The sequence below is a fragment of the Aedes aegypti genome, chromosome 2 (genome assembly GCF_002204515.2).
Source record: "Aedes aegypti strain LVP_AGWG chromosome 2, AaegL5.0 Primary Assembly, whole genome shotgun sequence".
Lineage (NCBI taxonomy): Eukaryota > Metazoa > Arthropoda > Insecta > Diptera > Culicidae > Aedes > Aedes aegypti.
In genome coordinates this window covers 319,958,678-319,985,334 of record NC_035108.1, presented here as the reverse complement: position 1 = coordinate 319,985,334, position 26,657 = coordinate 319,958,678, and the positions used below count along the sequence as shown (strand labels likewise).

At 37.0% G+C, this 26,657-nt stretch overlaps 1 protein-coding gene across 1 annotated transcript in view; it reads right to left on the bottom strand.

The window, feature by feature from the left end:
• LOC5570957 (netrin receptor unc-5) overlaps window positions 1–26,657 on the bottom strand; it is a 507,697-nt gene that overhangs the window by 346,817 nt on the left and 134,223 nt on the right. Inside the window, exon 8 of the mRNA XM_021845791.1 lies at window positions 15,935–16,177. Within this exon, the coding sequence (XP_021701483.1) occupies window positions 15,935–16,177 (243 nt within the window). The remainder of the gene's footprint in view (window positions 1–15,934; window positions 16,178–26,657) is intronic.

The window sequence follows — 26,657 nt, the reverse complement described above, 5'->3', positions numbered from 1 at the left end:
CACCCAAAATTATGCCATTTCGGATGCTTCTGAACCATCATCTTCCGACTACGGAGCGATGAGGCTGATGATGATGATGGTGGCGGCGGTGGGATGGAATTTGCACGATTTTTTTGTTGCCCAGCCAAAATCCCTAGGGTGGGAAATTGCATGGAAAGCGCTCTGGCTGGACCAGCAGGACGACGACGATGATGATGAACGGCGACGTCGACGACGGGAAAAGTGTTTACCCAAAAAATTATGCAAATGAGTGATAAACGTTGCCATAAATCAACGGGACAGGCTCTTTCCGTTCGTTCCGTCATTGGTCTGGACGCCGACCGACGGATGGTTGTTGGTGTTGTAGACATTGTCGGTTGGTGGTGGTGATGATGATGATGTGATGCTGGTCGTCGGATGTCCAGGCTGAGGGTGAATGTCCATCCTTCCATCCGTCCGGGTGTCATCAACAGAGAGTGCACGGAACGGATGATGATACATGGGTGGGTAGAATATCGTTCAAGGGGATCCGATTTGGTGGTAAGTTTTTGAATTTATGACAGAATTTCAAACACGCAACTTCTGGTCATATCCTATATTGAACACATAGACAGCTTGAATTTTAGCGTTTTTTAATAAGTTTGTCGTCTGCTGTTTGTGAAGGCCACAAGATGGATCATTCAGAAGAATTCAGATCTGACTAGGCTCATGATACAATGTATAAAAAGTTAGAACATACACCGTTCAATTGGATCCAAATCGTTCAAATCGACTCGCTAGGCTTACGAGAAGGCTCTTGGATCTGCTAAACAATGTTGCTGGAAATTTATCCTGCAGGTTGAAGAGAATTTCAAAACAAGTTAGAGCCTAGTGAAAACTAGAGGGTCTTGAGGAAACTTCAGACCGGTACAAAGGACAGTGTGCATGAGTTGTGCTCTTAATGTATCCGCGCGTGTTGAGTTCCTGGCATAGGCAAACGAACAAAAGGGGGGAGGGGTCATCCAGCCCCCCGTTCACCATGATTATTTCGATGATAATAAATATAAAAAACAATTCACATAATTTTAACGTGAAGAGTCTTCTGAATTCATTTACATGACTTTTATTATTGAGTATGAGCATAGATGACCGTACAATTCGTAGTTGCTACTCCGTGATTGACCAGAACAATCAAAGTTACACAGAGACTTAATAAATGGGGCTTGGGATTAGCTTACGAGAATAGTATGTGCACAAATCGAGAGCTTAAATTATAACAATCAATAACGGCGTCGGCCACGTCCTTACGGTCATCGGGGAAGGTAAGCAATGATATGTAGACAACCGTTGTTACTAGAGTATACCTCTGCATCTCCACAGTTGTCATGGAAAGGATATTGGGTCACGATCCAGGATATAATCACGCCGAATCGGATTCGCGGTATAATTCGATAATCTCATTGTACACCGAACAAGTATTCATCACTGGCCCACGCAAGAGCAAGCGACGCGATCAATAGATCAAAAACTACTAAAGATCAGCAGCGCTTTTTCATCTCACTACTCGACCGATGTGCGTCATGTTTAATCCTGCCCTTTAGACCGTTCCCGCTGGAACAAGCGTCAAGGTGGAAGGATCAAACAGAACACAAATGCATGAGCACGGTGTGCCAGAAACCGTTATTAACGCAAAAAATGTCCAAGAATTTGGCACCTAACACTCGAAAAATATAGCATTCACTCCGTGAATTTGATAATATTCTAACGAGGGAATCGAAAGTTATCGTGATTTTAAGGTTTGGGCTATTTTGGAAGGGATATTCACATACTACACAATATTCCTCAACGGTACATCATTACTTATTTATAAACTAGCCAAGTAACCATTGATCATTCAAAATACAGTATTGGACAAAACATTTGCAACTTTTTCGATTTTCCATACAAAATGATCAACTTTGGTGAGCTAGATCTTAGTTATTTATGGACCGATTCGAATGAAACTTACACAGAACATCAGATATAACTTGATTTTTACCATATATTTTTGAATATTTTTTCCAATCACGAGTTTATAAGTAATAACGGTTTGACTAAAGTGTAATTTTCGATGAAAAATTCAAAAAATTTTATCTCAAAATCTGATAGCCCTACACAAAAACTGTCTTCAGCAAACTCATTCATCTCGTCAAAAACTACAACTTTGCTGAAGATACCATGAAGCTATTCCTTTGATATGTTTGGTTATGTCAATTATAAAAAATCGTCAAAAAATTCACTTTAGTCAAACCGTTGCTGCTTTTAAACTTGTCATTGGAAATATCACTCAAAAATATATGTTAAAATTCAAGTTATGTCTGATATTCTGTGAAAATTTCATTCAAATCGGTCCATAAATAACTGAGATATAGTTTATCGAAGTTGGTCATTTTGTATGGAAAATCGAAAAAGTTGCAAATGTTTTGTCCAATACTGTATATGTTATCTAAACATCTTCTCTGAAAATTTGAGATTTGTTCGAGAAAATCAGAAGTTTTAGAGATTTGTATATTGACCATTATTTCTGGTTCTTTGTGCAAGTATAGTTGCTCTAGTTATAACTTAAAAGCAGCAGCGGGTGGTCAATCACGCTCTTTAATCATATTGATCAACATATTGACAAAAAATTGTTGCATTTAGTAATGGTGAAAACATTGAACGTGCTAATTAAATATTATAAGTTTTCTTTTCAAAAACTTTAAAGCACTCTAGTTATGCTGTCTTTAAATAAAGTTCTCTCAAAATTACTACGAAGATGACTGATAATTATATCTTTTGAATGCCGGATGTAAGTTCTACAGACATTATTATTTGTAAATTATGTACATTAATATAACAAAGCCATATAAATAGGCTCGAATTCATAGAAATAATGGTCAATATAGCATTGGTTACCACCAGCTCGATTGGTTACCACCAGCTAGTGATCAATCGATTAAATTTTCAGCCAGAACGGATGTTCGGTTCTCCAGATTCGTGCTCTTGAAAATTTGAAGTTTGGCTTCGATTCATCTTCACCTTAACGAAAATTGAAAAAATCATGACGATTACGTTATTCACGCATGAATAAACTGATAGACAAAATATTTTCAATTCAAGGAAAGAAGAAACGGGGACAACCGTACCAGCCGTTTGAATTCTGAGTTAAAGGTAAAATCGTTGGGAGTGGCGTTGCTAAGAATGTTAATGCACACTCCATTGTTGTTCTCCTGGGATGGAACATGGGCGTTTCTTCCTAATGTCCTGACTCTAGAGCATTGGCTTAAGCGCCATTGCTCGCTCTCTGAAACGAGATTAAAACTAATTTTGCCCCTCTCCCGCTATACAAAAACCGCATACTGTTTTCCAACAATTTGAACACATCTGGGCAAAATAATAAAGAGGATTTTAAAAATCATAGTATATAAATTTAGTAGTGTACAAACGTTTGAAGTTTTTCTACTCCTTGATCATGGATTTCACTGTTACCTGCAAATTATTGCATGTTGCGTTTGAAGCAATTAACAGTAGGTTTTCAGTGGTCAGAAAGACAACATTTTTCATTTCTGGCATCCTTGGGTTATTGCTGCATTGTTCCATCTCCTAAGTATGTATCCGGACGCCAAGACTAACACTAATTCTTATTGGTCCATCCACAAGCCAAAACCACTTCCTGACTGAATTCAGGCTTACTCATTGACTGAAGTTCATCGTTTCTGGAAACAGCAACACTGGGCTTGAAGAATCTTCTCAAGAAAAACAGTTTACACTACTGCTTGATTCATACACTTCAATATTCAACTTAATAACGTAATTAATGAAGGAACAAATCAAATCAGTAAATTTTCAAATATTATAAATTCTTAATTTTGACGGACGAATTTCAATCAATGCTTCGAAATATTGTATGATTGTTCTCATTAACTATCAGGGTATGACATTTTTTCTTTGAATTATCTTACTCAAAGTTTTGAATAAGATTGTTGAAACTTCTTTCAGAAGCTTCGAGCACTCAAACATGTTTTTTTTTTACTTGACTCGTTTATTTGGCAGGCTCGGGTGCCGTGGGGCATAACAGAGCCGAAATCTTTTCTTTTTTTTACATTGTTTACATTTTGAATATTGTATTTATTTTAAAAACTATGTTAGTTTGGGGAAGTTTCAAGGTTAGTGAATACATTTATACAACAGGAAAGGAAAGGATTTTTCGGGATGTCTTAAGTTATTTGGTATACTATGTTGATGGGACAGGATATCCTGATCTGTAACGAAACTAAACAGAAACGGTTTGTGGGAGACACGACGAGAAGAGGACATTTTGAAGGGGAAAAAGAAAGACAGGGAACGAACACAATCAAACTCGGATATTGATACGCTTCAAAAACAGATAGATCAAATTCATATATTCTAAATCAAGGCCCGCCAACACTTCCCTGACAGGTTTCTGCTGTTTTCCCTGGATCCGGAGAGTTTCAGTCAGTTCAGATCTGATGCCACGATGCTCACTGCATCCCCACACAACATGTTCGATATCCTGGTAAGCCATGCCGCAAACACAGAGATTGCTTTCTGAGAGCCCAATACGGTAGGTATGCGCATTTAACGAATAGCGATTGGACATAAGCCATGACACATGACACGAATGAAATCACGGCTCATGCCCAACCCCTTAAACCATGGTTTTTTCGACACCTGTGGAAATATGGAATGCAGCCATCTACCCATTTCTCCGCCTCTCCATTTCTGTTGCCAGCTGTTTAAGGTCTCCCGACGGGCCAATGCAAAAAAATCATCGAAGGCGACTTGACGCTCGTAAATATCGCCTTCTTTAGTGCCTACTTCAGCCAGAGAGTCCGCTTTCTCATTGCCCGGAATGGAGCAATGAGAAGGGACCCAAGCTAGGGTAATAGTGTAAGAGCGATTTGACAAAGCACTCAATGTTTGGCGTATTCTATTCAGGAAGTACGCTGAGTGCTTCACCGGCTTCATTGATCGAACAGCCTCCAGAGAGCTTAGACTGTCGGAAAAAATGAAGAAGTGCTCGGGTGGGAGAGAACTGATGTACTCTAAGGCGTAATGTATAGCTGCTAGCTCAGCAACATATACAGAACATGGCTTTTGAAGCATGAAGAAGGCGCTATGAAAAACGTTGTAAACACCGAAACCAGTGATATCATCCATTTTTGACCCATCAGTGAAGAACTGTCGGTTCTCGCTGACAACTCAAACATGTTGGATTCCAAATTTTCTTTAGTCACTGAATAATAAATTAAGAAACCCGAATATTCTTGGAAACAATCCTTCTTTTTGGTAATTTAAAATAAAAAGTTTGCTAAAGCAAATAAATTTTAAGTAAGGATACCATAAAACCACAGAAGTTGAAGCCTGTATCTCACCTGACTTATTCACCCAACCACTATTAGAAGCTTTTATGCGTAAACAATCCTTTATGCATAAAAGCTTCCAATAGTGATTGGTTGAATAAATCAGGTGAGATACAGGCTTCAACTTCTGTGGCTTTGTGGAATTCTTACTTCAAATTTATTTGCTTTAGCAAACTTTTTATTTTTTATGACAAAAAAAACGAAAGATTAGAAATTTGATTACTTTCGATTGGGGTTGTAGGATGCACAAAAGGAACATATTGTTGGTAGATATGGGCTTGGTAGCTTGTAGAACAAAACCCTATCAAAGTGATTCAAAACTGCCAAGAATGTAAACCGTCCTTTTAGCACAATTGAGGGGGTTAAGGTAAATGACAAAAACCTAGTAGTATTTAGTAGCATAGCATAGCATAGCATAAGGTACCGCGGGGCAAGTGGGAACGAAAAAAACGATAGTTCAAACATATTGTTCAATAAAATTTTCAAATGTCAATATTTTTCAAATCCAACAACACAATCACGTTTTGGCAACATATTTGCTGGTGTGTGCATGAAACTAATCGAATAATTTCGAAATTGAAAAAACCTTGGAAGAAAGTTTAAGAATGAGCCAATGGACGCAGTTACCTCGCTAAGCGGGGCAAGTGGGACACAACCAGTTTCTTGCGTCAATCCACATCAGTAAGTCAACCATTACAATAATAGGATTGATAAGTCATAGATTTTTAATTTTAAGTAGATATTTGTTGTACATAAGGGATCAACCATAAAATACGTAACGTTTTAGGAAGAAACCCTTTATTCAATGGTATGTCACCTCACATTTAATATTAACTGAAAATTCCTCAACAAAAGCGTAAAGAGAAATTAAACATGTTCAAAATATATCATTTATAAGTTGTTAATTAAAATGTAGCACATAAACAATCAATAATTGACGAAATTATAATTTGTTTTGTTATTATTTATATGCAAGGGAGAAAACCACCTTATGGGATGGAATTGTTTTCCATCACTACTTAATTTGGTAGAAATAACAAATAAAGTTCAAATAACATAGAAAAGTAATCGTTCTCATGATGCATTTCAAATTTTAGCTGTGTGTTTGTTCAATTTTGAAGTCGTATTCCAAAAATAAGAAATTAATTAAACAATAAAGAATAATAACACTTTTCTTCTCCCTCTTATGCAATTACGTAATTTGAGGGTGAACTTTTTTGATAAAAATCATTTGTTTGAATGTTTTAGTGCTACTCTCTAGCAAAATGTGTGAAACGTGTACGAAAAGTTTTGATTCTGGTTTTTGTTTTGATAGGTCCCACTTACCCCAGGTACAAATATATTTCGGGGTAAGATAGACCATCGAAAATTTCATATGAAATGAAAACAAAATGCTGGTTTATCGTTAGCAGCTTGTAATAATACTAAAAATTATAGCTTACTGATGGAAATTCGATTTAAAGCACATTTATTTTTTGCGAGTCAATGCAAGACATGAAACGTGTCACAATTTGTCATGCAAGTTGAAAATGGCGCTGAACTGACAACTGTTACATGAACCACATGGTAATAAAAATAACAATATGTTTAGTACTAAATACATTCCTTGTCATTGTATCTTCAACTTTCTAGAAGAATACCCCTATGAAAAACTTTCCTTAGTTGAGCTATGACGAAACGTCCCACTTACCCCGGATTCTCACTTGCCCCGGGGTACCTTATACTGACTGTACATGTCAATGGTTGCTACTCCGTGATTGATCGGAACTGGTAAGAATTGCACTACGATCCAAATGAATAAGGGATGGGAGTTTCCGCTTATTTTCGAAGTACAATTTTAGCAGATCTAATATTATTGATCAATAACGGCGCCGGCCAAGTCCTTACAGTCAGTTGGTATGGGGAAGGAATGTTAGGGTGCAATGATTGTTGCTTCTAGAGACCGAGAATACCTCTGCATCTCCACAATCACCACGGGGAGGGTGTTTATTAGTGAGGGAGGAAAAGATCTGGGAGTCACCATTGGTCAGCGATGCGATTCATGGATAAGGAGGGAAAATACAACTTAAACTTAAAGCTAGTTTTGCATTTTGTCTCGAGAAGTTTTCGGTAGAAGATATAAAATATACGTCAACATCCCAAGTAACAATTTCAGTGCTTTTTGATCTTAGATGTTATTTATGGAGGTTTTATTAGAGATGTATCCATTCCTATCAGATTTAATAAAGCATTGCAAAGTGCCAAACGTTCTTTTCGGTAAAACCCACTTTAAAATGCTTTGTAGATATCTACAAGAGCTCCTGTTAAAACTTATTTGCTGGCCACATTTTTTGATAATAAATTGTATTTTGAAGGAGCTGTGTAGTGTCTATTAAAACCTATACTTAAAACCTCATCTTGCTTGTCTTGTCAAGGCATAAGTAAAACTTCTAAGACTACGCTAAGTCATGTTAAAGCCTTCTTAAATCTCGACTGTCTGATGCATGTTATTGGAATGCAGTCTTCGTGTGGGTATCAATATCATTATGTTGATAATGATAATCACGTAGATAATTATGGATTAATTAGAACGCAAACATAGAAATGACAAATATTCCTCTCGAAGAATTAACAAAATATCGCATATTTTTCCCATACTTGCCTGAACTTCCCGTTCTAGTGGGACAACTATGCTGCACACAACAGCTGAGCTACACGAAAAAAGCTTTTATTTTTCAGGCACTTATCACTTGCCGTTTTCTGCATCAATACAACCGATCAAGCACGACTGGCTTTATTATAACAATTCATTCCAATAAAACAGTTAGATACATTACGGCACAAATTTAATAAAATTAATTACATCACAATATTGAATCTTCCGATTTATTTACCTTTTTGACAGCACTAGCTTTCCTGAGTGCATTAAGTTTAAGTCAAGGCTCCCAAAAAACCAATTTGTCTTAGTGCAGAACAAATATTCTGGTTTAGGAATATTTTAGCCAGTGAGGGTTTTGCGCACGGGTTCTTAAGATCAAAAGCGTTTATGAATGATTATATTGTACGGAATAATCACCAATTGATCTTAAACCATCCCAGACAAGACCAGAAAGATTTAACTGGATGGAATCCATTTTTATTGTCGCCGTTTCGGATTGATAATTACAATATGCGTGGGAAATTCCAATTTATGATTGAGATGAGCATGAAATCATTCTGAAAATGGAATGGAGTAAAATATTGGATAGCCAATAATGATGTCGTAATTGTGGTGCGTTGCTGTAAATCGAAAAATTTTATTTCATTCCACCAGTAAATTTTTGTTGGCAGGAATTTCACGCGCTAGTAAGGAAATTTTGTGCCACGCAAAAAAATGATTATTTTAATTTATTATTATGAGTCGGCAGACATCATGATGGTTTCAATATAAAAAAAAGGTTATGGTTTATAAACAAATTATTGGTTGGTGTTTGTTTAATCATATGCTCTTAACATTGGTTTTATTCTGTGTATTAGGATATCGTAAAAGATTTAATACCGCTAGTTGAGCTCAATAAGGCTATACAATAGCTCTTATGAATGTTTTATAGCATACTACAAGGGTAGATGTATTCATACGATACAAAACTAAGAAGTTTAGAAACGGGTTTAAGGTATAGTCTTAACAACCTCCTGTAGTGTGGGCCTTTTCGGGCTTAACAGAGTTTTATCAAAGGTTTATTAAGGTTATTAAGACTAATAAGATCTAAAATGAGTTTTAACGATATGGTGGTAACAACAGCTTGTAGTAAATGATAAAACTAAAAATGTTTCTTGGGCATCCATTATGTCGAACCATTCAAAAGATGTTTTTAGTAATGGCAAAAAGAAAAATATATATGTATATATTTTAAATAATATGAAAAAGGAACGATGCCGACACTTTTAGTGACGAACCAAACATAGTTTGTTTGAAAATTACAGAAGAGTAACGCTGTACATTATTGTCTCGAGATGAAAAGTTTTTGATAGGAGTTTTAAAATATACGTCAACATCCATAATTTCGAACCATTCAAAAGATGTTTTTAGTAATGTTAAAGAGAGAAAATATATGTATATTGAAATTATATAAAACAGGCATAATGCCGACACTTGTAGTGACGAACCATTCAAAGTTTATTTGAACATTAAATAAAATTACGTATTCATGAAAATATGTGTCATTTCATGCTTAAAACGAGCTCACCAGTTGGTAATCCATCCTCGACTTAACACGGATATCTTTTCGCACTCACACAACGCAAACCGTAAAACTTCTCGGCGTCCCGAAAACGAACCGTCTTGTTTGGGCTCTCCGAAACACTGCCCAGCAAAACTCGCGAAACGAAAAACAATCTCCTGGCGTCCCAAAAACAAACCGTCTTGCTTGGTCTCTCCGAAACACTGCCAACAAAAACCTAGTAGTATTTAGTAGTTTTGAAACAATCAGTATTTAAGCTTTTTTCAGTAATTTCTCATACCATACACACTTAGATTAAATTACTGGGGTCGGTAAAATTTTACTGGGTTTTAGAACTACCGAAAAAGTCAGTAAAGTGAAAACTGTCGCCACGCGTAATTGAAAAGCAAATTTCACCATATTTTATTATTTATCGATATATGATATAAAAAGAAAGCTCTCTGCAAAATTTCAGAGAAAAATCTCTGTTTTTCGATTTTTGGCATTTTTTTTTAGTTTATGACTTTTTCGGTAGTTCCAAAACCCAGTTATTTTTACCGAACAGATTGAGTGTGTACATGTTTAATGGGAGCCAAAAACCAAGGCAATTTTCTACGAATTATACAACTTCCATTGCACGGAAAAATGCCTTAAAGTACCCTTGAAGAGCTTGAAAACAGTATCATTTCCAATAACCAACACAAAAACCGACCTTTACGTTTGGGCAACTCAATTAAAAACCGTGAAAGCTTTGAAAATTATACCGGCGATGCCTGCTCCCAAATAGACCACGTGCTGGTTAATGGGCAGCTCTTTCAGATGTCATAGATGTCAGGACCTATATCGACTAGGGTCATTATCAGTTGTAGCTGAAATTCTGGCGGGGTTTTCCAGCGTCACGAGTTCTAGAACTAACAGAACGCTGCGCTTCATTATCCAACGCTCGTTGACTGATGATGTAGCTACACAGTACCGCCAGTACTAGACGAGCGGTTGGGAAGAATCAACGTTTCTGGAGGTGACGACAGCCTGTGGGACCCTATCCACGAAAAAGTGACTTAAACAGCACGGGCCAATGACGAAGACGAAACGACTGGTTTGATGAAGAGTGCCAGAGAGTGACATACATGAAGAACGTCGTCAGAAGCCGTATGCTTGTGGCCGGTACCCGACAGAACAGAGAGTGGTACAGGGCAGCGGGAGCCGAAGAAAAGCGAATCCACCGAAGAAAGAAAAGGCAGTACGAAAAATGTGTGGTAACTGAAATACGAGATAGCATTAACCGGAACGATACGCGGAGATTTTATGCAACGGGAAATGACGCGCGACACAATATCGTACCAGTGCCCGCCATGGCAATGACCGAGAAAACGTCAGTGGCTGCCAGGTAGATAGAGCACTTTCAGCAATTGTTGAACGGTGAAAATGGAAATGTAGCGAGAAACAGGATAAACATTGATGATGACGATCACGCTGTGGACCCACCGACCATAGGTGAGGTTAAAAAGGCTATCAGCGAGCCGAAGAACTGTGAGGTTGCTGGGAAGGAAAAGATCCCGGTCGAGCTTCTCAAGCACGGATGTGAGCAGCTTTACCAGTCGATCCACCGAGTACCTTCAGAAGGTATGGGAGGACGAAGAAATACTCACCGGCTGGTTTGATGGTCTCATACGTCAATCAACAAGAAAGGTCACAAACTGGAGTGTGCGAATTACAAATGGATTGCCCTGCTAAACTTGGCATAAAAAATTCTGTCGTGCATCCTGTTTAACATACAGAGACCGCTCGAGAAGCCCTTCGTCTGTGAATACCTAGCTGGTTTTCGTGTGGGCCGCTCATCTACGAACCAGATGTTTGGCTAGACAAATTCCGGGAGTAAAACTTGCAGACTCACCATCCGTTTATTGATTTCAAGGCGGCGTACGACTCAGTGCAAGTAAATGAACCGTGGCAGATATTGTCTGCACATAGTTTTCCGGCGAAACTAATTAGGCTGATACATGCTACACTAAAAGGCTCGAAATCAAGTATTCGGATCGCAAACGAGGTATCAACCTCGCTCGTTACGTTAGACGGATTGAAGAAGGGAGACGCACTTTCGAATTTACTGTTCAACATTGCACTCGAGCACCCTCGACCCGGCGTGCAAAGAAACGGCATTATTATCACACGGTCGCACATGCTCCTTGGCTTTGCGGACGATATCGACCTTTTTGGAATCGATTGCTGGTCAGTGGAGGAGGCATTCGTGTCTCTGAAGAGGAAGACAGCGAGGATAGGCCTGACCATTAATTCTATCAAAACGAAGTACATGGTTACATCTAAAGATAAAGGCAGGCTTGGTGGTGTAGGTGCTGAACTAGTGTTTGATGGGGATCTGTTTGAAGTTGTAGAAGAATTTGTTTACCTTCTTCGAACACTTGGGACATGTGACAACGACGTTTCCCGCGAAGTGAAAAGACGAGTTGCGGCTGCGAAATAGACTTTTTACGGACTACGTAACCAGCTTAGGTCCCGCAACTTGCAAATGAAAAAAAAAATCGCCCTGTATAAAACATTGATTATTCCGGTGGCTCTCTACGGGCAAGAAGCGTGGACGTTGAAAGAGGTAAACTGGAAAGCTCTCGGTGTTTTCGATCGGAAAGAAAACTAGAAAATGATGTGTGGTGCAGACGATTGAATCACAAGTTGTATCAAGTGTACAAAGATGCGAATATTATCAAGCGTGTGAAATACGGCAGACTTCAGTGGGCTGGTCACTCAGTGAAAATGTCGGAAGAAAGAATTGCAAAAATAATATTTGACAGGGAACCAGGTAGAGGTCGGCGACTTTGTGAAAGACCATAAATACGCTGGTTGTACGCAGTGGAAGAGGACCTGGCGTCCCTAAACATTCTGGGCAATTGAAGAACTATCGCCTAAGACCGACGAAGATAGAGCTATACAATATGCCCGACAATAGCGTGACGCTCCGCTGTAACAAGCAAGGTACACGGTGTGCTGGAACACACATATTATCGAACTTGCATGAACCTCCGATCTTTTTTTACTAAAAGTTAGCCTTGATAGTCAAAAAAAGCTTGCGGAATATTAAAAAATCTTTCATCGGCAAAAAATTGAAAAAAGGCGATTTTTGTATTTTTACCCTTCTCCCATATATGAGTTCATAGGAGAATATTAGAGATACACTAATATGATGACTTTTAACGACTTAATGACCAATTTGACATATCTTTAACATGAATGAATTCTTAGATGTTTTAAATTAAGCATCATTTCCCACATACACTCACACAATATGACCAGCCCATGGTGGTATGCCGTATTTTATATAATGGAAATTTCACTTTTCACTTCAGAAAAGCTCATGCGAACGCTTTGTATTCTTCTTTCTGAATCAAATCAGTAATATTTTACGTATACGGTAAAGTTTTCTAATCAGAATAGGAATTCCCAAAAATTGATACACATTGCAGTATAGGCTGTATTCATGTGCTTATACGCGCAAAAGTCTTGAAAGAGGGTTCACTACAAAATGATTAACAGTAAACGGCTTATATAGCCTTAAGGTGATTATAAAACAAAGCCAAACTTTGAATTTTCAAGTGCACAAGACGAAAGTATCTGACAACAGTTCGCGATGAAAACCAATCAAATTGCTTCCTTGCTGGTGGTGACCAAAGGGATAGATTTTCTACGCGGAGCGCTGTTTGGTTCTCAAGTCTTGTGCTCTTGAAAATTTGAGGTGTGGCTTCGTTCTATAATCACCTTAATGTGGTCTCAAGCTCATCGTGATACAAGTTTTGTGCAGTCACTAATCTACTCATATGCAATGCGCACATTATATTTGGGGTTTGAAGTGCCTGATTTTGTGTAAAAGGGCTGGATTACTTCGGATCGACATTATGCCATCACTCCAATTGTCATAGGATTGTCATAGGATGAATAATAAATGCGGCGACGATAACAAATCGACCCAACGTAATCCAGCACTTTTATCTACGACTTCGCACTTATGGAGGGCACATTTTGCGAAATCGACACAACAATTTCAATAATCAACATGGACACATAAATTTTAGTATGGAGGTATCTTTGAAAATGCGGGTAACTTTGATAGTGCGGGATCCGCAACGTACTAAACAAAATAACAAAAATTATGTTATTCAGTTAAGCAAAACGAATGTGAAACTAAGGAGTATCAGTGTGACACTTAATCTCTGAGCTGTTTTCGTGCCAATCGAGAGTATTTGAGGCTTTATATTCGAATATTAAAAATGATGAGATTTTGGTACTTTCGAAACGCTCACAAACAATCTGTTTTACTATCACTATTTCATGAAACTATAATGAGTTCGGTACGTATGATTGATGGCCTAGCTATAGTAGAACATGAATCCGGTATCAAACCTCATAGCGAAAAACAGGTTTACAATTTGGAATCATTTTTGTAATCATAGTCACAAATTCCCATATAACATTAAAAGCCTAGAGGTATGCATCGCCTCATGAACTTTACGGGATTTATTTGATTTATACTCATTCATATTCCAAAAACGATTGATTTATGGTGAATTCAATGTCGAAACATGAGTATCGATAGATATCTATTCAGAGATATAATTTTATTCCCATTATTATCAACTTATAATGGTGTTCATCATGTTTATTTTGACTGAAAACCCTTCTAAAGATGTTTGTTGTTCAATAAATTTTGTACTTTAATTGATAAAATCTAATCCAGTTTCTCTATTAACATTCTCCAATCCAATTCAAACTGTGATGATGTCAAACAATAGTTTGTTTTGGATTTTCATGTGCTTATCTACCCATTATCAATGTTACCCCATTACCAAAAACTGACTTCCGATCATATGAAAAACTATAGATTCATTGAGATCGAACCGTTATGCAATCTTTCGTGTGCAATCGATAACTATAGTATAGTATAGTTAGTACTAACAAACCAGTGCTTGTTTTACAAATAAAAAATAATATATTTAGGTTTTCTCACAAAAAACTATCAATGTTACCCCGTTTTATGGTATGTATTTAGTTTTGAGTATGTGAATGTAACTAGGGATACGTTAATGACGTGAGGTTTTAGCAAACGCACCCAACCAGCGGCTGCAAGATTTCAATATAAATCTTCGTGACAACTTTACAAATATTATATAATATTATTGGTTGAATTGATATAATATTGTTACTCATACAAGAAATATAAGACTATCATAGATTTTTTTTTATTTTCACATCTTACATTTTCTGTATAAACCCTGTATATGTAACGATATTTTACAATATTTGTATGCGTTCTAGTTTTGGATGTAGACATACCGTATACAGGTTTACGTAAAATCTTCCTCCATCTTTCAATCAAAACAAATGTGAATAACAAGACCAGCTAGAGTGAACATACCATACACAATTAAAACAGTGCATTGCTCTATATAATTGTATGGCGGTTTATTTTAATGGTTGCATGTAATTGTATTATTGTCTGTTATCTTGAAAAAGCTTCATGTTCAATAACAAACTCCAATGATTTCAATTATTCAGAAGAAGAAAACATTGATAAGTTGTAGTATGTTTTCCTTAATAAATTTATGTAAAAATGCGATGTCGTTAATAAACGGCATACCACCATGGGCTGGTCACATTGTGTGAATGTAGGTAAAAATTATACTCAATTTGAAACGTCTTGTAATCGATTTGTGATCAAGGTATTTCAAATAAGTCTTTGAGCTATTGCAATGCATTAAAATTAGTGAAACTCTAATATTCTCCTATGAACTCATATATGGGAGAAGGGTAAAAATACAAAAATCGCCTTTTTTCAATTTTTTGCCGATGAAAGATTTTTTAATATTCCGCAAACTTTTCTTGACTATCAAGGCTAACTTTTAGTGAAAAAAGATCGGAGGTTCATGTAAGTTCGATAATGTGTGTGTTTCAGCACACCGTGAGGTATCAAGGTAGGTAATTGACGTAGAGAAAACAAATGGACGGAGTAAATAATAAGGCAATGCTTTTTAGACTAACTATCCAAGAACATGGTTTAAGGTACATTATATGGAATGTAAAGCTTGTAGTATCATCCAAAAAGCGTGTCTGTAGTTCACAATACGAGCCAAATTGCGGTGGTCACTTGCGCGACAGCAATTGAGCTGATATTTAGTTCGCGGGCTGTGGTCTAGGATTAGTTATTGGAGTTGTGTTAATTAGAGTTAGTATCGTATACTGGATTGGTTGTAACTGTTAACACTACTGTCAAGAAGCCACATTCATGCACTTCCGTTGGTCTGGATACTTGCCCAATCCCATATTCATCCCTCCCGACAAAACTCGCCCCCTCCCCTTCTCCTTCCCCTAAAATCAACCAAGGACACCTACCTTGAACACTGTAGCTGCAGGCCCCGCCGGTGCATTTGGCCGACTGGAGGCTCTTGCCGACGCAGTTAATCGTACTGCCATCGTACGGTTGTTTGTCCAGCATGCCGGACGTCGTGTTGGCCACTAGGGCTGCCGCTGCCGAGGACGACGCTACGACCGGTCCACCGATGCAGGACCGATGTCGCGTCTGGGTACAGTCCGGTGCACACTCGCTCCACTCGGACCACGGTGACCACCGGCCGGCTGCAATGGCAAAATTGAATTATGCAAATTAGGTTTGGCCGGAGAAATGGGATACACTGTTGGTTGGTGGATGTCTGTCTGCATGTCTGGGTGGCTGGTAAACAACATTCACGGTTGTCGGTGGGCTACCGGGAACGCGGTGCACAGTAAAAAAAATAATATCATGTCATTTTGTGATGTCATATCAGTTCTGTTGCAAATGTGGTGTACAATAATATTTTTTGAAACGTATTGAATATACCGGACACAGTTTAAAACGGGGTCTAGTAATCGATAGAATCGTTTGAGCAATTTATTAAAATGTTTTAAAAGTTTGAGAGAGAGCGTTGCAAAAATCTGTAATTCTCTTATCTTTTGCTCAGGAATTTTAAAATTCAAAACCTTACAACAGTAACTTATTGGACTGGAATTGCCAAGAGCTTGACAATTTAAATGTACAATTAAAATTTTGGTTTCTTAAGCTTTATTCATGAACTTCAATCCGATTCCTTCTAGCGAAGATTTATAAAGCGTTTCAATGTATTTCGATAGCCTATTTGAAATTTTCTATAGCCAGAAATTACTTCAGCCGATAATATTTATTTTTTGCTGTGCATCTCCCTAGTCTACGTGTAAGGTTTCTTTAATTCAGTCCGTATTGAATGTCTATGGTATCCTTCGGTTAGGCTTGTGTGTGTTTGCACATGAAAACATAAATTCGTTCCATGTTTTGGATAATGTAGGAGAGACCAGGGATGGTAGAGCCGAAGTTTGATAAGTGCCTTATCGAATGGCTCAGGACTAACAGAAACTGTTTACAGGGAACACACAATGAAGCGTTGTAGGCGGAAGTGGGATTCGAAGTAAGGAAGCATGCATGCCAAGCTGCAAAAAATCTAAAGGGATCGATACAGATTGAGGGGGGACGATAAAATGCGGGAGTTTACAGCAGATAGTGTAACGTGCAAATACCTACATTACAATTTTCAGCTGATGTTTGAACAAGACCGTCAATGTGTGTGAGTGCATGAATACGTGTTTGCCATGCTAACTTGAAGTGAAAGTATCGCATTACTTTGCATAATTAACAGGGATAGCACAATTGCTCCGGGATCGAGCTGCTTCAGATGAGAGTGATTGGAATTGATTTCAATCTCTTTTAGCTAGATTGAGAGCTGGACACCTAATTGAATTAGAAAGTGACTGTTCGGACAGATTTAATTCCTGCTCCATTCTGCGCCGTCCAACTACGACGTCGATTGAGGAAAACCGTTTTCGCAAATTCATGGACCATAATTTAACTATTTTACAGCGGTTTCGTGCTTCAACACGAATTCTTTCGAACATGCAAACAATATAAAAACAATCTACATGGCTCAGCTGTTCTCTCGAGTGGGTAAAAAATGTGTCCCTTTTGCATCAGAATGCTTTGCAGGCATCAGTTCATCGAGCAGCGCATATGCGTACTTCCATAGATTGTATAATTTTATGATTGCCATCAGTAATTGAATTTTGTCGCTCCGGAAGCAAAGTGGCTCAAAAGTGGTCACACTAGGGAAGAACATTGTGGCACCATCGAGAATGGTGGCGAAAGAATTCCATATGGTTTGCAAAGAGTGAATCGATTCAAGAGAACTTTGCATAGTACGGAGCTGTCGTAATGTTTGGTTTAAAACTGGGTGAAATTGGATTTCAACGAGAAATGGTTCCAATTTACAATTTTCTTCATTGTTCAATGCGAATTAAACGATCAAAGCGCAAATCGAGACTTAAATAAAGGTAAGGAGCAGCTCAAACTGTAGTTGAGAATTTACTTTTCAGAACGCTTCTTAAATGAAACTTCACACATGCTTTAGTTGTATTCCAATATGATATGATAGAGTTATATTGCCTTTTTGAGAAGATTTAAAGGTGATCCACGTTGAAACACTGGTTGAGAGGTTGAAACTTGATATGGTAACTTATGTAAAGCAACTTAAATCATATTTCTAACATTTCTAAAATCATGATTTACAAATCATGAAATTCTTTATTTGGTTAGGTCATAATATCAGGATCACAAATCATGGTTCCTGGAGCCATAATCATGGTTCTTCATAAGCGTACCATCCAGAGTGAAAACATTAAGCGGTGCACTTTGCTTCAGCTCATTCGTATCGATCACTCTTCATTCAAGATGCCGAAGTGTTTGATTGGTAGGGTACGTGGCTATCAATCAGAAGGTTCTTGGTTCGAATCTCAGTGCATGCTATTTTTTTTTATTTTTTTTATTTTGTCGATCATAAACGGATGCGCGACTCAGCATTTTTGGCATTTGAATCATGATTCCGAGCATTCAACAAGAAAAACCTAACGCGTGTGTTGCGTTACGGCAATCTGACTCATGATATAATGAGTCCAAATCATGGTGTATTTTCATAAGATGAAAACACGCTGGAATCATGATATCATGAGTCATAATCTTGTTTTTGGATTCTGATTTCTACCCGTGTAGTAGTGTCGTAACCAGGACTGTTAAGCATCATGACCGACTTGCGACACTGATGAAGCGAGTCTTCTCACTGTCGCTAGACGAAGCTAGACACTTAAAAAGACTCTCTGAGTTCGGTAACTTCTTACAGATTTGATTCGGTGATCTTGAAAAATACAGATGTTTCGGTAGACAACAGCTTCTTTACCGAAGACTGTGAATAAAATTACCGACTGTCAGTGATTCTATTGAGATTTGACGAATACGGTAAACATTTTCACAGACAAATCAGTAAATGAGTCAAAGCACTGATGTCGGTGAAATATAAAGCTGACTTTTCGGTAAACAAAGCGCTAATGACCGAATTTGGTAACGTAGCAGCACGAACTGTCAAATCCGCCATATTCGTTTTTTTTTTTTTCAACTGACTGTGCAAATCCAGTAGTGAGGAAGTCATTTACAAAAATTTTAAGTGCAAAAATTGTAATTAAAAATGGAGCTAGAGCTGAAACATGTATGCGAGACGGTTGAGCGCATTTCGTAAGGAAGAAATGTCCCCCGTCGCTAGTAGTGCGAGGAAATTCCACGGCTCTGTTTGATGGATTTGCGGTCTGCTGAGGTCCGATAGATATTCTTGGAGATGACTTGAATATTGGGTTTCGATAGGCATTTGGCATAATTGTGCAGTGTTTAGATGTCTTCAATGTGTCGAGAACCCCTCCGGAAAAAATATATTTTATTTTCATCGCAGGATTACAACAGATTGACTACAACCGGAACGAAATTTTAGCATGTGCGTTTCCAATGAGTGCGAAATAGATTTGTTAAAACGTAGGGTTTTGTTCTTCTTCGTCGTAAGCGCTACTATTAGTCGTATCAAACTTTAAATGTTCCACTACGGCGGATATTGAAACTTACCTGCAACATAGATTCATTATCCAAGTGTAATTTTGTGAAAGCTGTTATGGTTTGTACACTTGTACACCAAAAATGCAATAAAACTACTGTATTTCGGTAAATAACTTCAGTTCAATTATCCACTTTGCACTTTTTCACCGAAATCGCATGGACGAACACAATTTGAGAGAAATGCTTAGGGATCGACTGAGCCACACCACTTTCCAACACAAGTTTCTTCCCGCCCCCTTGGGTGACTTACTTCGCCGGGCACTTATTTTCACTATGGAAAACCTTCGTACTTCTTCACTGAAGGATTTCATTCCAATCACACGCCGTAAATATAGCGTTGAAATGTTGTGTTTTAACCAGTGGCGCGGGAAGTGGGTAGGACATGTACTATGCACGAAAATACCTGGGTAGGACAGTCAAAGGATTGTCCTACCCACGATTTCACAAAAAAAAAAAAAAAATAGATCAGTGGAAAGCTTGAAAAATAAATTAAATCATTTATCATCTGATTTTTCAAGCATATAAAGTTTGTCCAGAAAATTTTTGCGATTACCCAGGCCATTTTCAGTGCATAGAAAAAAGAAACTACACTAACTCATAGAATTTCTGCTGTTTATCCAATTGTTATCTAGAAATAGATGAAGACATTAGAACAACCTCAGTGGTTGTAAAGGCAGGCTTTTGACCTAGTTTTGTGGCATTTGTTTAAAAAAGTTGTATTAAAATCGATATAAATATAAAGAATATGAAAGAATGTTTATTTTAATGGATGATAACGAAAGTTAGGTTTCATTGTAGACAGTTGGTCTCTATTTTAATGTAAGTCACGAAAAAGTATCTATTTTTCAATGGAAGGTTTCTAAAGTAACTATTTTAACCAAAATGGTCTGTAAAATCTCTGTTTCCTTATTCTGCATGCATTGAATCCTGATGTTAAATTTTACAGGCTCCAAAAACATTCGGAGATTATAACAGGTTCAACAGGAATTTCGTCTCAGATTCCCCCAAGAAAAGCATCAGGAATTATCATAGTGATTTCATTAAGTATACTTTCAGGGTCTCTTACAGGGATCTATCAAAAAATACTTTTTGAAATTTTGCTACTGATTCTCCCAGTGATTTTTCAAAGGATGCTTAGAAAAATATCTCTAGAATTTGATCCAGAAAATCCATGAGAACTTCAAAGCTCTTACCTCCAGTAACTTTCTAAGGTATTTTTTTTTGCCAAACTATCCTAGAATTTCCTCCTGATATTTTTCATTAATCCTTCAACCGAATTCTCCAATTGTTACTCTAGGAGATCGTCCCCAAGATATCTACAGAATTTCTATCAAGAAAATTCATAAAGGTTTAGTCTAGAGTATTTTAAATAAAATATCAAGGGCTTTTTACACAAGAAACCCTGCAAGAAATCATTTTGTGGATTCTTTCAAGAATTCATCTACGTTTTCTCTCAGAAATCGGAAATTCATTGATGGGTTCTTCGAACAGCAAGTTTTGCCAAGCATGTATCAAAAATTTTCTCAAAAAATCCCATGTCCAATGTTTTTCTATAAATTTCTTTAGAAGATCCTGAGAAATGCTATCCCGAGATTGGATTGATTTTTTTCGATTATATTTTCAAATTATCTAGGAAAACTTCTAAAACTCAAGAGCCCAGGAGTTATTTCAGAAAACCTAGTTCATTAAAGGAAACTTTGAAGCTTACCCAAGTTTTTCCAGAAAAAAAAATCCTGTGCATTTCCCTGGAGACATTCCTTGAGAAAATCTGGAAAATTACTGGAAGAATTTCTGTAGAAATATTAGCTAGAATCTCTGGAGCAATTGTTGAAATGCCTATTTGAAGATTTGTATAAATCCTGAAAAACAATTTTAACGGAAATCCCTAGAAATGTCTTGTGTGTTTCTTGAATATTGGAAGATATCCCAGGGAAATCGATAAAATCTTGGAGGAATTAGCTCCTTCTTCAAAAAAAATTGGAGAAATTCAGATGGTTCCTGAAATAATCTTTGGAGAATTTACATTTCTATGGTTCTCCTTGAAAAAATCCATGTTGAGTTATCCTAAACAAAATAGGATAAATTTCCTACAACAATTCGTGGAGATATTCCTTGGAAAATAATCACTAGATGAACTACTTTATTAGTTACCGGAATAATATCTGAATATTTGGGAAAATACCTGAAACAAATTTTGATCAATTTCTACAATAATACTTGGCGTAATGTCACGAGGAATTCTCAAAAAAAAAGTATTAGATCTTAAACAAATGCCTGCTCTGATGCTATGAGAATTAAACTCTAATCTACTGGCTTCTATTAGTTTTTGTTTTGTTTTTGGTTACTGTTTGGTCTCTTCTCGGTCTCTTTTTGGTTTATTTATGATCTCTTATTTTTCGTCAAGAGGTCTTCAACTTCCTATTTTTAACGCACGCAGTCGCTATCAGCCCTGCAAAAACGTCTAAGAATTATATTGTTTCTTCTGTTTAGCGAAAAACTAATCTGAAAATATCGTTAGAACGCTTGCAAACAGTAGAACTTTCTCAACTCAACCCAAAACCGACCATAATGTCACTTATACCTTTTACGTTTGAGCCCCTCAAAATTTAATATAGTAATTTTCAACTTCCAGTTCAGAGTTTTTTTTTTGTTTCATAGTGCACAAAATATTTGCTAACGTATGTCCTACCCATGATTTTGAACGTGGACGCGCCTCTGGTTTTAACCATTCAATACACACAGTGAGCCGTAAGTTGTTAGACGAATCTGGAAACTAATTGCGACGGAGTTGGAAACGATACGACGGACTGAGAATACGGTAAGATGCATTTTCTTTGCATTATTTCCAAAAAGAGATCAAGATTTATCAAAATGTTATTGTACAATGCCAAAGCCGTTTTGAGAAAGAATTGTTTGGCATCGGTTTGTGTCAGCATCATTTACTGCAATACTGGGAAAATTGCAGTTCTCACTGATCAATGCTTAATACGATGGATACTAGCACATCACCCTATCTAAAAAAATAAAATTTCGACCATATCAACAGAATATTATGTTTTTTTCTATATTGTCCATATTTCAAAATATCACATAAAAATCGGTGGCTTGTGAAAATTCCAGTTTTTTGGTAATTCCATGGACCAGCATTGAATTGCAAATTACAGATTTACGGTAAACTGAATTACATTCCAAGCTCCATTGCTTTGGTAAAATTTATCGATCAATCAGCAATTTTGACAGTTGATCCTTCTGATCCAAATTACTGACTGATCGGTAATTTTGTTCATTACCGAAATCATTACCGACCGTTCAGCTGTTGAGATTTCGGTAAATGAATTACTGAAATCGGTATTTTTTTCCAAGTGTGTATATTTGATGTGCTCACTTCATCACGTCGCAATGACAGAGCTGCAATGAGAATAATTGTGATGTTGTTTTGCTATTAAAATGTCTATCTCATTTTGGAGAATTTCGGGAAGTAAATGCGTTTGATAAGGCTAGTGGATACCTTTCCACGATTGCAGCGATATAAATATCAATCATACCGGATAAAGAATTAAAAATTATCAAGTTTACGATTCCGTCACAAGTCGTAGCGATGGAGAAATGAATGAGAATTTGAAAAAAAATCTCTGTCATTGTCTCGCCGTCCGATGACAGTAAGAGAAACATCTATGTAAACAATCTATGTTCACTTTCGTTGCATACACAGACTTCCGATTCGCTATCTGTGTGTAATCGTATCACTCACGCACACACTCTCTCTTTCTGTTCTTCGCCGAACGAGAAACGGCTTCAGCGTTGCCAACCTTCCAGATTTGTCTGGAATATTTCAGATTTTTGAGGCCCAATTTCACAAAAATCTAGAAGATCCAGATAAAATTTGAAATTAATTTGTAAGGTTTTGTAAATAATTTGTAAGGTTCTCCATATACGACATAAGCGATCCAGACGTTTCCAGACAAATTTTCAAAATCTTCCAGATTTTTAAAAAATTGACTTGGCATCCCTGGACGGCTCCTTCCAATCCCAAGGGTAAAGCGTAAACCTTCATAAAATGAGCTGTATATAAAATAGCGGTTCGCTAAGGGCGCCATGAGACCATTATTCTTAAATAATGATAATTCATCATTCATATACGAATAACTAGCTTTTCAATTTAAGTGCATGAAGTGAATGAATTTTGGCGAAATTTTGGATGAAAATGCTATTATATTTTACGCCGACAAATCGGAAGAAAAAATATGTTTTAATGAATGAACAGCCTATGATAAAAAAAGCAAAAATCGCTTATGAAAATGTAAGCAAAAATATTACAAATAAAGATTTATCAGTATAACAACAAAAAGCTTTTTTGGCATGTATTGGGGTAACCAATATATTTTGGACCCCCTGGGTTATTTTCCTGCAAATTTCCCAGTTTAAATCGAAAAACCAACTCAATTCGCATGCCATTTGGAAAGACTATTTGTGCATAGAAAATGTGCTTATTTTATTTGAAATCTATTTAATTTAATCGGTTGATCCATGCAACCGTTACAACACGTTACATACAGAAATTGAAGCCGTCTGAGATTTTTCAAATGTAAACATAAACTTTTTTTCAAATTTCGGAACTAAAAGCGTAGAATTTTTTCGTTTTCCATTGTCAAACGATTGATTAGACTATGGACAATAGAGTGGTTCAAAAAATCGTTTTTGCTCCACACCGCGCATTCGATTCCTAATCAAATTATAAGTGTCCTCCCAAAATTTGAGCTCATTTGGATGAAAACTGAGACTGCACAAGCCCTTTAAAGTTTATATGGGAATTACTATGGGAAAAGCAATCAATTCATTCAATTGGTCATAGTGTTTGCTCGTGTGCTCTTGCGGATTAGAAGTATGTTGATACTGTGAGATACAATAATCAGCTTCAACCTTGCCGAAGACCGTTTTTAAATCGGACGCCCCAGTAATTAGTTATTGATTTTTGAATGAGTTGTATAACTTTGGCTATGATTATTGGGCTGATCTGCAGGCATCACTTGCTATATGCAGTAAAACATAGTAGCCATGATTTGTGCGTGCTATTTTTCGCGCCAGGTGTACCAATGTTGCCTGTTCAGAAGTTAAATGAGCACTGCTGAAGAATTTGTGACTGGATATAAATCAATAACTAATTACTGAGGCGTCCAATTTGAAAACGGTCTTCGGCAAAGTTGAAGCTGATAAATGAATCTCACAGTATCAACGTAGCTCTAATACCCAAGAGCACGTGGGCAAACACTATGACCGATGGAATGAACTGGTTGTTTTTCTCATAGTAATTCCCATATAAACTTTGAAGGGCTTGTGCAGTCTCAGTTTTCATCCAAATGAGCTCAAATTTTGGGAGGACATTCAGAATTTGATTTAGAATCGAATGAGCGGTGTGGAGCAAAAATGATTTTTTTTAACCACTCTCCATTGGACAATCATATTATACAACCAGTGTCGTGGACTTTGTCGCCAAACGATAGAAAATGCCGGGTGTCCAACATAATACTTTGAGGGTCCAAAATGTATTAGGGGAAGACGGGGTAAGAGCGCCCGCCGGAGTAAGACAGACCACCTTCAGTTTGGCATGAAAATGGCAGTTTTCTTAAAAGTTTACCATGCACTTTCCATAAACACAAGATTTTTGACATTCCGAACCATTTAGAGTGATATTTACATTAAATTTTTCATAACAACTATCAAAAGCAAAGTTTCTGCTCGTCAATATTGAATTTGATCTAAATTTAACAGATGCTCACTTAAGGATTTCGGTAGGGATTTTGTTGTAAAAACATAACAAATTACCCTTCCTTGCTTTAACAGAAATGTGAAAAATGCTTCAGTGAAGTGAAATAAGAATTGTAAATATTTATCTTTGAAATAAGACCATAGTTGTGAAAACTGCGTGAGCGGGGTAATACCGACCATTGTTGATGGGGTAAGACTGCCACCCCTATTTATACCAAATAAAATGTCTAAACCATTTTGAAAGTTGTAACTACGATTTACATTACTATTCGAGTAAAATATAATCAATTTTACAAGAAATACAAACCAAATACGCTTATTTTTCCAAAATATGGGTGTTTCAAGGGCGAAAAGTACATATCTAGGTTTTTTAAGGTAATTATTCCAAAAATAGTTCAATGTACCCGTTAATCAATGTAGAATTCATAAAACATTATATTTCTTAGAATCACAGAGAACTGATTTTTTTTTTCGTGAAATTGTGCACAAAAACCGTGGTGGTCGCTTTTACCCCGTGGGTGGGCGGTTTTCCCCCGTCGCTTAAAATAATCGTGTTAAGACATCACTTTTTCAAGCATCAAGAAATTAATTATTTTTTACAAATACTACACTAGGGTGGGGCTTATTTCCAAAAATCTTCAGTAGTCAGGATTTACACAGTGAAAAATGATCATCGGTCCCAAAATAACATCCTTTGAAAAAATGAGAATTTACGGTGAAGGTTTAGAGGTGGTGCAAAGGGCGTAAGTGCAGTTTTCCCATTTTAGAGATTTCTGAAAAATTTTGGTATGCTTTTCAGCTTGTTTTGGTAATTTTAGGACCCTCAAGGGCAAAAAATCACTTCAAAATTGCGATATCCCCACTACTTTAGATGATATTTGACGAAATATATTTTATGCATGCGATTTTTGGCCCTTGAATAGGTTACGCTGACTGATTACTATGAACCCGAATAAGCATATGAATAGCTGAGGAGGATTCCTTTGCTAGTAGAATGGAACAAAGAGCAAAGAAGAATGAGAGAAAGAATAAAGAACACAGAAGAGTGTAAGGTGGGATGTGTTAAACAGGTGGAAGGGTGAAACTAGTGATATCTTGAGTGTAACAGAGAAATCTTGAAAAATCTCGATTTTACGCAATGGAGAAAAGTTCCAGTGGAAAACAATGATTATATTGACTTCTTTTCAATATTACCTACTTCAGAAATATTTCGAAATATTTTTTCTTCAAGTTGGGGAAGAGCACCAATTTTTTACCCATCTCTAGTTTTCGACCTATGCATACGATTTTAGATTACTCTTTATGGAAAAATTGTAGTAACGGCTAAAATGTCCTCAACTCCATGCGAAGATTCAA